Source organism: Narcine bancroftii, chromosome 3, assembly GCF_036971445.1.
Source record: "Narcine bancroftii isolate sNarBan1 chromosome 3, sNarBan1.hap1, whole genome shotgun sequence".
Classification (NCBI taxonomy): Eukaryota; Metazoa; Chordata; class Chondrichthyes; order Torpediniformes; family Narcinidae; genus Narcine; species Narcine bancroftii.
Genome location: NC_091471.1, coordinates 286689931 through 286705602, shown reverse-complemented (window position 1 = coordinate 286705602; position 15672 = coordinate 286689931). Strand labels below are relative to the sequence as shown.

Genomic DNA, 15672 nt, shown 5'->3' with positions numbered 1-15672 from the left:
TTGATCTTTAGCCAGGAGAGTTTCACTGACTACGGTAGAGCTGCACCCTTTCTTCCAGAGAATGGGTCATTGTGCAATGTAGTTCCTTTACTGGAAGATTTGTATTTCCATCCGAGTTAAACAAGAAGGTGTGCAGATGCTGGGGTCGAGTGCAATACACCAACACGCCGGAGAAACTCAGTAGGTCATGGAGGAAGGAAAGGGTAACCAACATTTCAGGCCTGGACCCTCCATCAAGTTGCTTTAGGTTAAATAAAAAAGAATGAATTTGTCTTGACGTGGCTACCTTTCGTGGTTCAAGGAAATCCCATGAATTCCTTAATCCATCAGTGGGTTATTTTAAAATGTATTCACCCCTATAGTGGAGAAACTGGCAACCAACTTGCCCACATGAGGCATTCTCAGAATGTAATGGGGAGAACTGATCAATACACTTATTTATTCAATTGTTCTTCTGGGAACCAGGAGACATTTACATTTTCCACATTGGCATCCATGCCAGTGTGTGTGACCCATGCTCTTTTGTAGGAAACAATATCGCTGCTCCAAATTATGCAGAGTTCGACTTTTCCCAGTTCAGGTAGCCACGTGTAGGAAGCGTTGAAAACCTGCAAACCCCATTCCCTTCTTTCCGATAAGGGGGGCTTCCAGCCCCTCTGTGACCCTGCGTGCCCCCCCCCCCCTTTTGCACCAATTGAAGAATTACCTGGCAAATTCAGTTCCTGCTGGAAATCTGAGGTAAATTACAAAGATGCTAGAAATGCAGGCCAGTCCGAGTCTGTGAAGAGAGAAACAAATACAATTTAATTGTCAGGGAAAAGGATAAACTTGTCGGTTTTCAGTCAGAGATATGTGAGAGGAATGGGTAGAAGAAAGGGAATATCGGTGACGAGGGAGAATCCAGCTGGATAAATGGGAGCAGTAGCAAAGCACAGGAAGATTCCTTCTATGTGCTATGTGTTGGACAAGCTTTGGTTAACAGACAAGCAGCTCCAGCTGACATCTAACCTTGATGTAAATAGTGCTGCTCTGTCCTGTACAAACAGTGTATGTAAAACAGAAATGATAGCAGGCAGAAACGTCCAGTTCCGACTTGAAGAAAAAGCTACCCTGACAAAGGGCCCAGGCCCGAAACGTTGGTTACTCTTTACTTCCCATGATGCTGCATGATCTGCTGAGTTTCTCCAGTATGTTTGTCTGTTGCATGTTATCCAAGTAGGAGATTTAAATGAGGCCCGAGGACACCTTGAGCCCATTTTTATTTATTGTTTATTTGTTCAAAAATGTGGATATTGGTAGAAGTATTGGCATTTCTAGTCCATCTATAATTGCCTCTGAACTGACAAAAGATGTTGAGAGTTGACCACATTTGTGGCCTTATTGTCATTTTCTTGAAGTTATATGATTTTTCATTACTGAAAATAGCTTTCATTCAACTTAAATTTCAATTTTCCAGCCACCATGCTGGGATTTGAGTTGTTCTCTGTGGGTCAGTCATGAACAAGTCAGATGATAATTCAGTGAATCAGCTGCTGTGCTGCTCAAGCTTGCTGTTTCCACTTCAGGTGAAGGTCTATGGCTCTGAGCTGCCCTGCATCCCATTTCCAGAATGCTTCTTTGAATCCTGGATTGACCTTCTTCGCCAGAATGGCAGTAATTGCTCAAATTCAGCGGTGTTGTTCATTGCACTTAACAGGTGCATATATCTCAAAAGGTCATTATTCTTTGGGCTCTACCATCTTGCATCCATGAGAAATGTATTAATAAAAAAATTATTAGATATCTTTTCTCCAACCACAACCTAACCAACTAGAAGCAATTTGAAATTTATTGCAACTGCAGTCCAATATTTTTACTCCACATCTGGAGGATGAAAGAAGTTTGAGAGTTGTCTTTATATCCTGAAAACCTACATTGACTCTGAGCCCCTAATCTCATTGACCCACACAGCTTGCCCATAATCTTTTCATTCATGGGTCTCGCACTTCCTCTTCTAGATTTTAATTATTCCTTTGATTTCAAGGCTTTCTTTACTCTCAGGAACCTTCACCCACTCAGTACCCTTTTGTTACCCTTCAGAAGTTGCGGTGAGCCTTGAACCACTGCAGTCCTGATGAGGTATTCCTGTAGTATGTCATAACCTGGCAAGATGGCAGCACTGCTGTTAGTTTGGGCACGGGAGGAGCTGGAAGTTGAGCCATGGTATCCCATGAGGCCCGATGGCACCATTTAAGTTTAGGTTGCCAGCAGTGTTTAATATCCATGGAGTCCGGATTGAAGATAGCAGCATGTTTGCTCAGCAGCTCAAGGGCTGCGGCCTCTGAGTGAGAATCAGACCGGCGCAGGGTACCATAACAGAAGAATGCAGGAGTAGCCTGGGAGAGGACCCGATAGGTTGGAGGCCAAATCAGCAGCCCAGGCTCAAGTGCAGGGCTTGGCATTTGAAGGCCTTGCATCAGGTTGCTGGCAACTAGTCCTAGGACTAGTTATCATAACCCAGGTATCATAACCAGGGTCCATGAAGGTACCGTTAGTGGGCAGAACTTCTGAAGGGTCTTAGACACTGACATCATCCTAATGCTTTGGGGATTGAGAACTACGGGTCGAGGAGGATGACTCAAACACCTCCAGCTCAAGCTCATCACTGCAGTGGACAGGAGGCTGCACAGCTACAGAGGTCACAGGAGCACAGGAAGCGGTGGCATCGGAGGAGGTGATGGGATCCATAGACACTGTCTCTGTTATGCTTTTCTTTCTTGATAAACTCATGGTTACTTGTCATTTATCACACACTGTCTTCTCAAGCTGCTCTTGCATGTGGGGGTGCTCTGCTTCATGTGCTGAGGATAGCGAATGGAATTGAACATTTGTGCAATCATTAGGCACGTCATCACTTCCAAAACCTTTCGTCATCTTTAGTTTCACCATGGCTCTGTGATGCCACACTCGACATGCTGCACTGATTTCAGGGTCCATTCCTCTTAGCTCATCTCTCATTTCAGCTCTTTGGTCCATTTTCAGACCGAGGTTGTGACGAGATTCGAGTCCCTTTCCTGGCAAAGCCAAAACTGGGCATCGGTGAGCAGGCTATTTAATTTAGAGACGCAGCACGGTAACAGGCCTTTCCAGCCCTCAAGCCCATGCTGCCCAAATGCACCCTACTAACCTATTAATATTGGGATGGGAGGAAACTCCTTACAGACAGTGCCAGGGTTAAATCTGGATTGCTGGCGCTGTAACAGCATTGTGTTAACCATCATGCTAAACGTGCCTTCCAATCAGTGAGTAAATGCTGCTTGACAGTACTGTCATCAATTGCTGGCCATTGAGATTAGACTGGGCAGTGTTTAGCTGGATTGGGCAGTGTTTAGCTGGATTGGACATGTTCTGCTTGTTATCAGGCCACTCCTTGAGGAATTTTTCACCTGGTCAGGTACATGCCAGCGTTGAAACTGTACTAGGACATCGTGGCGAGAGGTGTGGCTAGTTCTGGAGCACAGGTCTTCGTCCCACAGCTGGAATGTAGTCTGCTTCAGTGGCATATTCTCTGGTGAGAGTCATAACATTCAGATGCAAGGTCAATGACTTTCCATGAAAATTGATCGTTTTTAGAAATAAGTGAGTTTAAGCAAAAGTGAATCTGAGGAAAAGTGGATCAGAGAACAGTCTGTGAATGTATGGGGGAGAGGAAAGAAGTGATTAATGAAAGTAGATGCTAATTTGTTGTCCATCCAAATAAAAACTTGCTAGTTTTATAATTGAATGTTTACGACTTTAAAATAACACCAAGCTTGAATGCTACAGCTGGTTTTACTCTGTGCTTTGGATGATGGGTGGATTTACACAATTACATTTGGCCTTTGCTAACTTGTTGGTTTGTCGATCCAATAAATGGGAATGATAAATGTCCCCAGAGTCTCTTCATAGTGGATGATTTCAGCTCATTCCCCTACCCTACCATGAGCGGTGGCAGGATTTGTGGCCATCTTGCCCACTTGCCTACTCTCAAGATGCTCTGCAAAGGAAATAGATGTGGCTAAAGAGGCTTCGTTGTTAAAATGTCCAAGTTCAAAAGTACAGTCCATTTATCCACTGAGAAAATATGCTCAAGGATCTTGTGCATCCAATTTGGAAACACGACAGGGTGGGCCAAAAATGGGAAATAATCGACAAGCCAAACATTGATATAAAGGAGCATGTTTACAATGGGTTTTCCTTTTTTAAAAGGTGCGAGCATTTGATTCATGTAATCAGCAGCTTGACTAAACTCGAGAGTAATGATGTTATGAAAGAATTCATGTATGTCACACTGTCAGTCAAAGCCCAGTTGTTTTTTAAATGAGAAGAAGCACTGCATGACAGTGTGGCACATAACATCATTAGTCTCGAGTTAAGTCAAAACTGCTAGTTATTGATCATGATTGAATAAAATTCCAAGGAACTAACTAATCAATCTTCTATTGACAATGTGCACGTATGGCTGTAGAGTTGTATGCACATTCCAGTGCCTGTTACCAACCCGTCATCACTCCATCCAGTGAACATTCACCACTTCTGCCCTTGCTCATCGCCCCTCCACCCTTGATGAATGCTGAAAGCATTTTTCAGAGAAAATGTGGAACTCTTCAGTGCTGCCTGGGGGATATAATGCTGTATGTTTATGATGTTGTGGAATCACTGAAGAAGAATTTGCTGTATTCCCATTAACTTCTGGAACTTTTTAAATGGAATGAGAGGAGTTATAGCCAAACTATGTACATCATTCCAGAGGCAGCGGCTTTTGAGCTTATTTGCAAGTTCGTTTGCAAATGTCGTGAAATATAATTCAAGCAAAGCAGAAGTTGTTTTAAAAAGAGAAAGGGTGACTCTGTACTTTACAACTGTCTTCACCAAGGAAGGTGGTGAGGTGTTTGGAAGCAATGTGCATGGGTATCCCATCAGGAAAGAAAGAACCCGAGAAATGTAGGGAGAGGGTGGAGGTTTGGGATGAACTGGATTGCTCTTGCATAGAGCCAGTACTGACTTGACTGGCAAAATGGCCTCCATGCAGCAACCACATGATGAATCTGTGGGATTGTTTGCCAGCTTATTTATAGATCAAAGGTAATTACCCAGGCAATAGATGAAGAAAGCTTGAGTTGGCTTTGGTATTAATCCATTTGAAGACCTGTCAATGGTAAATAACTTGAAGCTGCTGAATAGTATCTAGTTATTCTAGTAGGCACTTCCTGCTGCAATCATAGTGCAAAACCTATCCCTACATCTACTCCCTCACCATAAAACCATAGACATAGAGGTGGAATTAGATCATTTGGCCCATTTAGTCCGCTCCAGCATTCCATCATGGATGATTTATAATCCTCTTCAACCCGATTCTCCTGCCTTCTCCCCATAATCGTTGATTCCCTTTCTGATCAAGAATTTCTCTACTCCACTGTATAGATCCCCAATGACTTGACCTCCACAGCTATCCACAGTAACAAATTTCACGAATTCACCACACTCTGCGTAGAGAAATTCCTCCCTATCTCTGGTCTAAAAGGACGTTTTTTTAAAAATTCTTAAGCCTCCATCGGCCAAGGCAGAACTTTGCATGCATTCCATCAACCTAACCTACTGCATCTTTGTCACCATTGTGGCCTCCTCTACATAGGGGAGATCAGTTGCAGATTGGGTGACCACTTCACTGAACACTGTTTGAACTTCCTGTAGCCAACCATTTCAACTTCCCCAACTACACCTACAGTGACGAGCCTGACCTCTGCCTCATCCATTTTCAGGGTGAGTCTAAAGGAAACTTGAGGAACAACATATAATATTCCTCTTGGACAGCCTTAAACCTAAAGTCGAGGACACCAGTTTTCCAATTTTAGGCAATTCCACTCCCACTCCCCCCCCCCCCCAGACCACCCCTTACGCCCAACTCCATCTAGATCCATTGTTCCCACCTCATTAACTACTTTTATTTCCTCCCAAGCCCTATTCCTAGTGGTCTCTACCTGTCTCTCCACCTATCCTATACTTGCTTCTTTCCCCGTTTATGTATGTAATCTGGATAAAAGGCCCATACCCAAAGCTTTGACTAACTATTTCAACCCACAGCTGCTGCCTGACCTGCTGAGTTCCTCCAGCAATTCCTTGTGTGCTCAGGATTCCAGCATCTGCAGCTTTGTATCTCTTAGTTATTGGACATGCTGGATTGTTCTAGATGACAGATATTTGGCCTGAAATGGCTTGTATGTCCATGTGGTACCATTGCATTTTACATACAAAACTAACTTTTACACATAACACTAACATATAAAGCAAAGCCTCAGGGACAAGTCGATGGAAATTGGTGTGTTTGCAGGGCAATGTCCTGCCAACAGCTAAAATGATCTGTTGGGAAAATCCCTTTGATCCTGCCACAGAAAGGAAATTATTTCAGATGGCGTTCGTGAGAGTGCACACAAACTGGATGCAGATGTAAGATTGTGTGGGAGGTGATCTTATAAAGAGACTTGCAACTTTACAAATGTGGATATCCTACCTAAGGAAAAATCCTTGCTTCTATGGTAATATTTTCAACCAATTTTGTTTCGTGCTCATCTGCAAACTCCCAGCCTCTGGTACATAAAGCATAAACCTCTCTTTGTAATTACCCAATGAAGGAGACTTCAATGCAGCTAGTGGATTGGTGTCTGCCTCACCTCTCTCCTACCTCGATCCTACCCCACCATCTTCAATGAGCTTATTGGATTCTGAAGCATATGAGTCATGGCAGCTGCAACTACAGGTGTGCACTGCTTAACGTCCGATCGGGCAGCATCTGACTGTTTATATGTCCATCGTCTGTGGTTCGATAGGGTTATAATGGAATTTAGTCAGAAATCCTGATCGGGGAACGTGAGAACAGGTGTAGCAGGCATAACTGAAACTGAAGAGGAGGCAAGGGAAAAGGAAACTGCTGAAGGAGAAGAACAGGTGCAGAAGAGGTTCACTGTTAAGGGGTTGGCCAAATTCTTTGCAGACCTTCACAGCTTGCTGAAGAGTACTGAAGAGATGAACCCCAATACTGATAGATATGCTCATGTAGTCTTTGCTGAATATAAAGAAATGTATGAAGAAAAGAAAAAAACAAACTAGGCCAACAACACTGGACATATTGCTGAAGAATCCAACACCTCCCTAAGAAGAGTCTCAGCCAGGACCTTCAGGCATTACAGAGTGACAGTTCATCAATGGAGGTTACTCGACCTGAAACTTCCAGTGGGACACTGTGAGGAAGTGGAGAACAGTGATGTGGATGATCCTGATCCTCTTTGTTAAATGGTGTTTGATTTAGGCTAATAAAATGTTTACAAAAAAACTTTAAAACGTGAAAAATTAAATAGTTTAATTTATCACAAGTTCATTATCCCACATAGTTTTGGTAAGTATATACAGTAATATGGTGTTCACACAGTGCATAAAGCCCAGTTTCACAGAATGTATCATGGCTGTTAAGCCGCGCATACCTGTATTTGCACCCTCTTGTCCAAAAGGAGGTTATCAATTACCACTCGATCTATCCATCAAACCTACTGTCCTGCATGTTTCCCTGTTTGAGAATGCATGCCCAGAATAAGAAAGGCATATTGGATTATCAATGTGTCATCTGAGTAGAAAAGCTTGTCAGTAATCATATCAAGTGAAACAAGAAAGTCTGCAGCTCTGATTGTAGTAAATACTCAAACGTGCTGGAGAAATTCACCAGGTCCCGAACCATCCATAGGAGGTAAAGAGGTTGTAGAGCTTGAGAGGAGCAGGAGTGCCACTGGGGAGCAGCGAGAAAGATTCTCATAGAACTCTCTTCAAAGAGAGGAGAACTTCAGGGTAGGCATTACTTGAAGAGATTTGGTTGCGGAGTGACCAAATGGAGTGAAACGAGAAAGTCTGCACACAAAAAAAGTGATCCTATAAAAGTATTTGAAGTTTTGGACAGATGTAATAGAGAAAGTGTTATTCTTTGGTGGAGAAAGAAAATAATTCTTTGGGGGAGAGGGAAGAAGTCATCATCTTAAAATTAACCTGATCTTTCAAAGTGGAAATTGGGAAGCAATGTTTTCTTACCCAGTACAGAGGATGGTGAGATAATTGGAAGTATTTTGTTGCAAGATTGGGCAATCAATAGGCATGGTGCCAAGACAAAATGATGAGTTGCCTTGTGGATCAGTCTTTCAATTGACTAGGTTTCAGGGCTGAAGTACTTACTCCTCGCTGCTTGTATCCAGAAGGCTGCACTTATCTAACGTCATCTCTTGCTGGAAGCAATCCATCACGGTGACCTCAATTATCAATGTTTATGGTCAACAGCGAGTTGGTTCAAGGAGATTCTATTCCCTTGCGTAACTAACTTGCTCATGATGCAGTACAGAGCATCAGATTCCTTGAAGAATGGCCTGGCTTTGGTAGGTGCACCCAAAACTTTTTTTGGTAGGTACACACAAAACCTTTTTTGGTAGGTGCACACAAAACTTATTTGCAGTTTGCTGAAAAGCTTCTCAAATTGGAAAAGATGCTGAAGGGAGCTTGAAAGGAAGTAGCAATTGTGCTGGCCCACAGGGAAAAGGATCTTGGGGTTGTTTGTGATATTGTGTATGTAATCTGACAGTACTTTTGAACTCGAACTTGAATTTGTCATTAATGGTACTAGAGATGTTATAAATGAGGTGAAGAAACATTGGGGAGTGGGGTTGCTTCCGAATACCTGTACCAAGGATTCCCATTCAGTTGCAGCACAGTTTGATTCTGAGGTTTTGAGCATGAAATAAGCACTCTGTGCTGTCTAAACATGACAGTCGTATTTCAGATTTATTGTCAGAGTACATACATGCCATCACATGCAAACCTGAGATTCCTTTTCCTGCAGGCACAGCAGAATTAATACTAATAGGTAGTACAAAAAAAACTCTACACAACCAGAACATGTAAACAATCAAAAGAACTGTAAACAGATAACAAATGTAAACAAACTGTGCAATACTGGAAGAGCAAAGAAAATCAATAAAGTGCACAAGTAAGAGTCCTTAAATGAGCCCCTGATTGAGTTTGTTGTTGAAGGGTCTGATGGTGGAGGGGCAGCAGCTGATCCTGAACCTGGTGGTGCGAGTCTTGTGGCATCTACACCTCTTTCCTGACGGCAGCAATGAGAACAGAGCGTGTGCTGAGTGGTGTGGATCCTTGATGATTGCAGCTGCTCTCCAACAGCAACGTTCCCCATAGATGCTCTCGATAGTGGAGAGGGTTTTGCCTGTGATGCCCTGAGGGCTTTACACTCAGGGGTATTGGCTTTCCCACACCAGACCATGATGCAGCCTGACAGCACACTTTCCACCACACCTCTGTAGTAATTTGCCAGGGTTTCTGGTGTCATACCAAGCCCCTGCAAACTCCTGAGAAAGTAGAGACGCTGACGTGTTTGCTTCACAATGCCATTAGTGCGTTGGGTCCAGGAAAGATCCTCTGAGATAGTGACTCCCAAGAACTTAAATTTGCTCACCTCTCCACTTCTGGTCCCCCAATGATCACTGGATTGTATACCTTTGGCTTTCCCTTCCTGAAGTCGGCAATCAGCTCTTAGTTTTGGTGACATTGAGTGTAAGGTTGTTGGTGTATCATTCAGCCAAGGTTTCAATCTCCCTCTTGCATGCAGACTCATCACCTTTCTTTATACATCCCACTACCATGATATCATCGGCAAATTTGTAGATGGTATTGTTGTACCAAGCCACACAGTTGTGGGCGAGTAGAGCAGGGTCTAAGAATGCAGCCCTGTGGTGCTAATGTACTGATGGAGATTGTGGAGGAGATGTTCTTACCAATCCTCATTGATTGTGGTCTGGAGGTGAGGAAATTCATGATCCAATTACACAATGGGGTGTTGAGTCCCAGGTCTTGGAGTTTGCTGATCAGTTTTGAGGGGATGATGGTGTTAAATGCTGAACTGTAGTCGATAAAGAGCATCCTGATGTATGCATTTTTGCTATCCAGGTGTTCCGGGGCATTGTGTAAAGCCAGTGAGATGGTATCCACCGTAGACATGTTGCTACAATAGGCAAATTGGAACGTATCCATGTCACCGCTCAGACAGGAGTTGATATGCTTCAACACCAGTCTTTCAAAACACTTCGTCACTGTTGCTGTAAGTGCTACTGGTCAGTAGTCATTAAGGCAGGTTACTGCACTCAGACCTTGGGCATACACTCTTCTATGATTGATGCCTATTTGAAACAGGTGGGTACCGCACCCTGCTGGAGTGAGATATTGAAGATATCCGTGAATACATTGGTTAGTTGGTCAGCACAGAATTTTAATACTCGGCCAGGTACTCTGTCCAGGCCAGATGCTTTCCTTGGATTCACTCTCTTGAAGGCAGCCCGCATGTCATCCTCAGAGGTGGACAGGATGGGATCATCAAGGAATGTGGGGGTGTGAAGGCATTGAGTTCCTCTGGGAGTGAAGCTTTGCCATCATCTACTTCACTGGATTTGGTTTTGTAGCAGGTTATGGCATTTAGGCCCTACCACAGCTGTTTCCATTTTCATCTGAAATCTCCACTTCGCCCATGAGATAGCCTTTCGCAGGTCATACCTGCTCCTTCTGTATTGATCTGGATCTCGGACTTAAATGCCTGTGATCTGGGTCTCAGCATGTTTGACGTCCTTTGCATGTTGCCAGTAACATTTTTCAAAGGGCAAATTTGTGCCAATTGGGACTAATGATATTTCACATACTATCATGCATATAAGTCTTCGCTCCATTGAGGAAATCTATAAGATTCAGTGTCTCAAGAAAGCCGTCTCCATCATTAAGGACCCTCTCCACCCAGACATACCCTCTCCTCACTTCCTCTGTAGGGAAGGAGGTACAGGAGCCTGAAGACAAACACCCAATGTTACAATAACAGCTTCTTCCACTTTGCCATCAGATTTCTGAATGGACATAGAACCACAGACACCACCTCCCCTTTTGCTCCTCTTCTTATGCACAAATTGATTTATTTACTTTTAAGGTGTTTTTATGGAAATGTAACTTACAGCAATTTTTGCGCCTGTAGTGCACAACACTGCTGCCGCAAAGCAACACATTTCATGACATGTCCACGACAATAAACCTGATTCTGGTCCCTCACATCGAGAAAGGAAAGGGAAGCTAATCTGTGATGAGCTGAGCTGGGCCAGTGCTCTTTGTGCTTTGTCTCTGTTCGTTGTGCAGGACTGAGAAGGATGCAAGAATCACTTGGGTGGGTTGAGTTTGTCCGTTGCCTTAGGGATAGAAAGGCAGATCCAAAAGCAGGGTTTGTATCGATCACAAAATACAGCCCAGAACAACAGAATGTTTGTTACGGTGCATAATGGTCTGGTCTTCACGTAAATGCGCACAGCTGAAGTCAATCCCATTAACTTTACACTTGATTAGAATGGTAAGTGATTGGTATTAGCATTGGGTGTAATGTCATACCAATGCAGATACTGTATATAAAAGGAATGGCCTTTTTGTTTCTCTTGGTTTCCAGCTGAACTTGTAAAGAGTAATAGAGTGTGATTTGATGCACTACAGATGTTGCGTTTATGAAAGTTATAAAAAGTATGCAGACTGCAGTCTACATTTTGCAAGGTCGTGTTTTGTTACATGCTCTGAACTATTTACTCTTTCTTTTGAGTACAGCGCCTTTTAATCCTACCATCTCCCCTCATTTTGTAGACTACCAGCTACGGACGCAGTGAAGCACGATCGCGGCTGAAGATTGATTGGGAGAAGAGATCCAATTCAGTGGATTGTGTAAAAGTGTTAAATGTATTCATCATGTATCAGGTCTGAGCATTGACTTTCATGAAGGTAAAGCATGTTAAGTGCACTCATTCATGAACTGAAAGGAAAACAGGTACAGTTTATCGCCTTATCTATGTCCCTCCATTCTAATGCCATTGCCAAACCTCTTCTTTGCTCTTTGGCCCTGATCAATAGGTAGACTAATATTTTTTTAAATTTCTTTCTCTCTGAGCACCTGAGAAAGTTAAACAATCAGTCTGAACTCCAGCTTGAATGTTGAGTATTGAATGTTCTTGATGGGTTCAAACTTTATTCTCATTGCTCAGCATTTGTGTGTTGATGCAAGTTGGATTTTTGTTGCCTGAGAGTTATGTGTGTATTTGTCTCAATCCCCAAGTGCTGAAAATTGAATACCCATGGTCATGATGGATATGAAGGATAGTTGTTATTCCTTCCAAGCCATTTTAATTTGCAAAGCACTAAGGAAAAGTGTGCACAAAACCAAGAATGTTATGTTGCTGTCCTCACAAGTATAAAACTGTGCTGCAGGTTTTCTCCAAATGTTTTGTTTGTGGCAGAAATACAATACTCATATTGGTCGTGTAATTGCCGTCCCCAGGGGTGAGAAGCTGGCATCACAATCCCATTGCTTTTCATTTGTCTGAGCCCATTTAAAAAGTCCAAAGGACATTGGACTTTGAATCTTTGTCTCAGGGCCAACTGCAGCAATAAATTGCAGGTCCCAAGGGCAGACCCAGTTAGGGTCTGAACAATTAGGCCAATAGGCTTCCACATCCAGTTTGAACAGCTAATTGGTTCACTGCTGTGTCACAGAATGACCTCTCTATGTAGCTTTCCATCCTTTTCTGTCAACATCACTTCCTCTCTTCCCCCCCCCCCCACCCTCCCGATATCTGTCCCCATCTCCCTCTACTCTCCCAGTGTTGGTCTCTGTCTCCCCTTTCTTCTGATGTCCATCCTAATCTCTTTCATTCCTCTCTGATGTCCGTACTCACCTCTCACTTTCTTCTCCTGATGACCATCCATATCTCCTCTTCCTCTCCCTAGGTCCCTCCCCTCCTATCCCCATGTCCCTCCTCTTCTCTCACCCTCTTCTCCCTTTTCCTCCCCTTCTTTCCCCCTCCTCTCCCTGTTTTTCCTTCTATCCCCTTCTCCCTGTCCCTCCCCTCCTCTCCCTGTCCCTCCCCTCCTCTCCCTGTTCCTCCCCTCCTCTCCCTGTCCCTCCCCTCCTCTCCCTGTCCCTCCCCTCCTCTCCCTGTCCCTCCCCTCCTCTCCCTGTTCCTCCCCTCCTCTCCCTGTCCCTCCCCTCCTCTCCCTGTCCCTCCCCTCCTCTCCCTGTCCCTCCCCTCCTCTCCCTGTCCCTCCCCTCCTCTCCCTGTTCCTCTCCTTCTCTTGCCCTCTTCTCTCAGTGTTCATCCCTGTCTCCCCTCCTCTCCCAGTGACCGTCCCCATCTTTCTCCCACCCCTGGGTTTATCGACCATCAGGTCTATCTGCCAATATCAAATGTCCAACTACCACTCATGCTTATCTCTTGAAGGAAATCCACAGTTTTTGTATTTGAAAGGGAGAGGGTATAAATGTATTTTTGTCACCCTGTTGAAGCTACCAATAAAGAACTAGTATAGTGATCCCTTCCAGGGACTGTTGTCATCCTACTAACTTGGCACTGGTTGTGGGCTTCCTCACTACAAGCCAAGAATGGATTGAAACTATGCACCAGAGAACAGGCTATTTCTTATTGCAGGTCACTTCAAAAGAAACATCATCAACAGCTATGTATTTTTTTTAATGCCATTGTATATTTAGACGTACATGTGTGTAATATTGTATAAAATGTTTGTATCTGTGGGCCACCCCACATTATCCAATACCACCACATATCTGTACACCTGTTGGGTTTGTTACACAATACTACTTACATGGGAGAGAATCTGACCAGGTGCATCGTGGTTCAAGTGTGCCATGTACATTGGAGTTGAAGCACACGACATTTTCACAGGAGGTCACCCAGCATACGGAGGTAGTAAAGGGTAACCATCGTTTCAGGTCTTGGCCTTTCATCAGGTCTAGCATATGCCTGACGAAGGGCCCAGGTCTGAAACATTGGGTACCCTTTCTCTGGACGCTTTGTGACCTGCTATGTTTCTCCCAGCATCTGGAGGCCTTCTTGTTTAACAGTTTCAACCTGGGCTGGTCCCGAATTAGCTCATTTCTGCTGAGACATGATGCTGATGTCAAACTGCACCTGCCTCCATGCAAGGCAAAACTATTAGATTGGAACTCCTGCTCCTTTTAGTGACCCAATACTGTATCTGTAAAGCCAGCAGATCTAGCTTTTACAGGAGGAACCCACTGAGTTAATGATCCATCTGCTAGCTGAACAGTGAGTTTTGGGTCGCACTGGAGAGAGAGTTGCAGCTGGAGTAGCAAGGGAGCCTGAACTGATCCGTTTCTTGCCTTTGTCGTGTAAACCAATACAGGCATGGGGATGTTGGGATATTATTAACCTCTGCTTGGGTGTCCTTCACAGGCATAGCTCACTTAGCTACTTGTATTCTGGAAGATTCTTTCTCATAACCCAGTAAAAGCAAAATATTCAGGAGAATTGGGAAGAGGGAATTATTTTTTGGTCAGCCTGGAAGAAATACGTGTATTTTTCGATATGCGTTTGTAAATCTTCCTTGGATATTGGTAACAGGTGTCCTAATATCAAGGTAGCTCAGTGCAGGCTCTGATGACCAAGGGATCTGTGGCCAAGTGCAGCACACTCCTAAAGCAACCTGGATAATTAAAGTAAGAGTCTCATTAAAATCTTGTGACAAAGAAAGCTACATGTGTCGGACCTTGGGCTCCAGAAATGAAGTACTTTAGACTGGTCTTCGATTCATCATTTTAAACCTATTTAAAACAATAAATAAATCAAGAACAATTTATTTGGAGTTCTACAATGTGCTTCTCAAGTTGTTTCTGTGTTGTTGTTTGGAGTAACAGCATTAACCAAGTGCGGGCAACATCAAACTGTATGAGCTAGCTGTTTATAAAAGATGGCTTTGCATGAACTGCTGTTTTCCTCTATTTTCTTCATCCAGCCTGAGCCAAAGCTGTATCCACAGTTCAATTTCTTTGTCACTGGTAGGTAATTGGATTGGCCATTCCTACAGCAGTATTCACATTCCACAAGCAACATGGAAGTCAATGTGTCCATATTTTCTAGACGAAAAATGGGGTAGCATCACTGGTTCCACGGAGACTTTAGGATAAAGGTGGAGATGTGTTTATACTGCTGGGGAAGTGAGGTGACTCTGTGATACCATTTGAATCATCTGTTGGTTCTAAATGCCGTGCCTCATAAACACCACACTTTTGTTGTGTTCCAACTTCAAGTGGTGGGAGCACAGTGAAATAGAGCATCAAGTGATGCCTTCACTTCATTTGAATTTTTGTTAATTTTAAAGAATCCCTGTAGGGTTGAGTATCCATTAAAAAAAATTGTGCCTGTAGTGAATAGCTTTGACAGTTGCTGAGTGTAGACTTTGACAGCTGGTTCCATGGAGACTTTGACAATTGCTGAGTGTAGATGTGAATGATAACAGAAGGGACTCTGATAAACATAATGTACAAACTTCAAGGCCAGGTGATGCTTGGTGATGAGGAATGGCTCTTCTCCAGATCTGCCTGCTTGAGGAAGATTGTTAACAGAATAAACTCTTCATTTAAAGGGAGCCATCCTACTCCTGGGAGCCCTCCTTTGACTTCTGCTCCCAGTGTGAAGCATGGTGCACATCTGCACATGTCCTTGTTTTTTAGACTGGTCAAGGAGCCCCATGGCTCTGAGCACTGAAATTCTGTTCAGTATG

At 43.6% G+C, this 15672-nt stretch overlaps 1 protein-coding gene across 2 annotated transcripts in view; it reads left to right on the top strand.

Annotated features, from left to right (window-relative positions):
* LOC138758904 (AP-1 complex subunit mu-1) overlaps window positions 1–14874 on the top strand; it is a 141572-nt gene extending 126698 nt beyond the window's left edge. For both annotated transcript variants that reach the window (XM_069928488.1, XM_069928489.1), the window contains one exon: window positions 11725–14874. In XM_069928488.1, coding sequence (XP_069784589.1) covers window positions 11725–11747 — 23 coding nt within the window. In that variant the 3' untranslated portion in view covers window positions 11748–14874. The remainder of the gene's footprint in view (window positions 1–11724) is intronic.
* The last annotated feature ends 798 nt before the right edge of the window (window positions 14875–15672 follow it).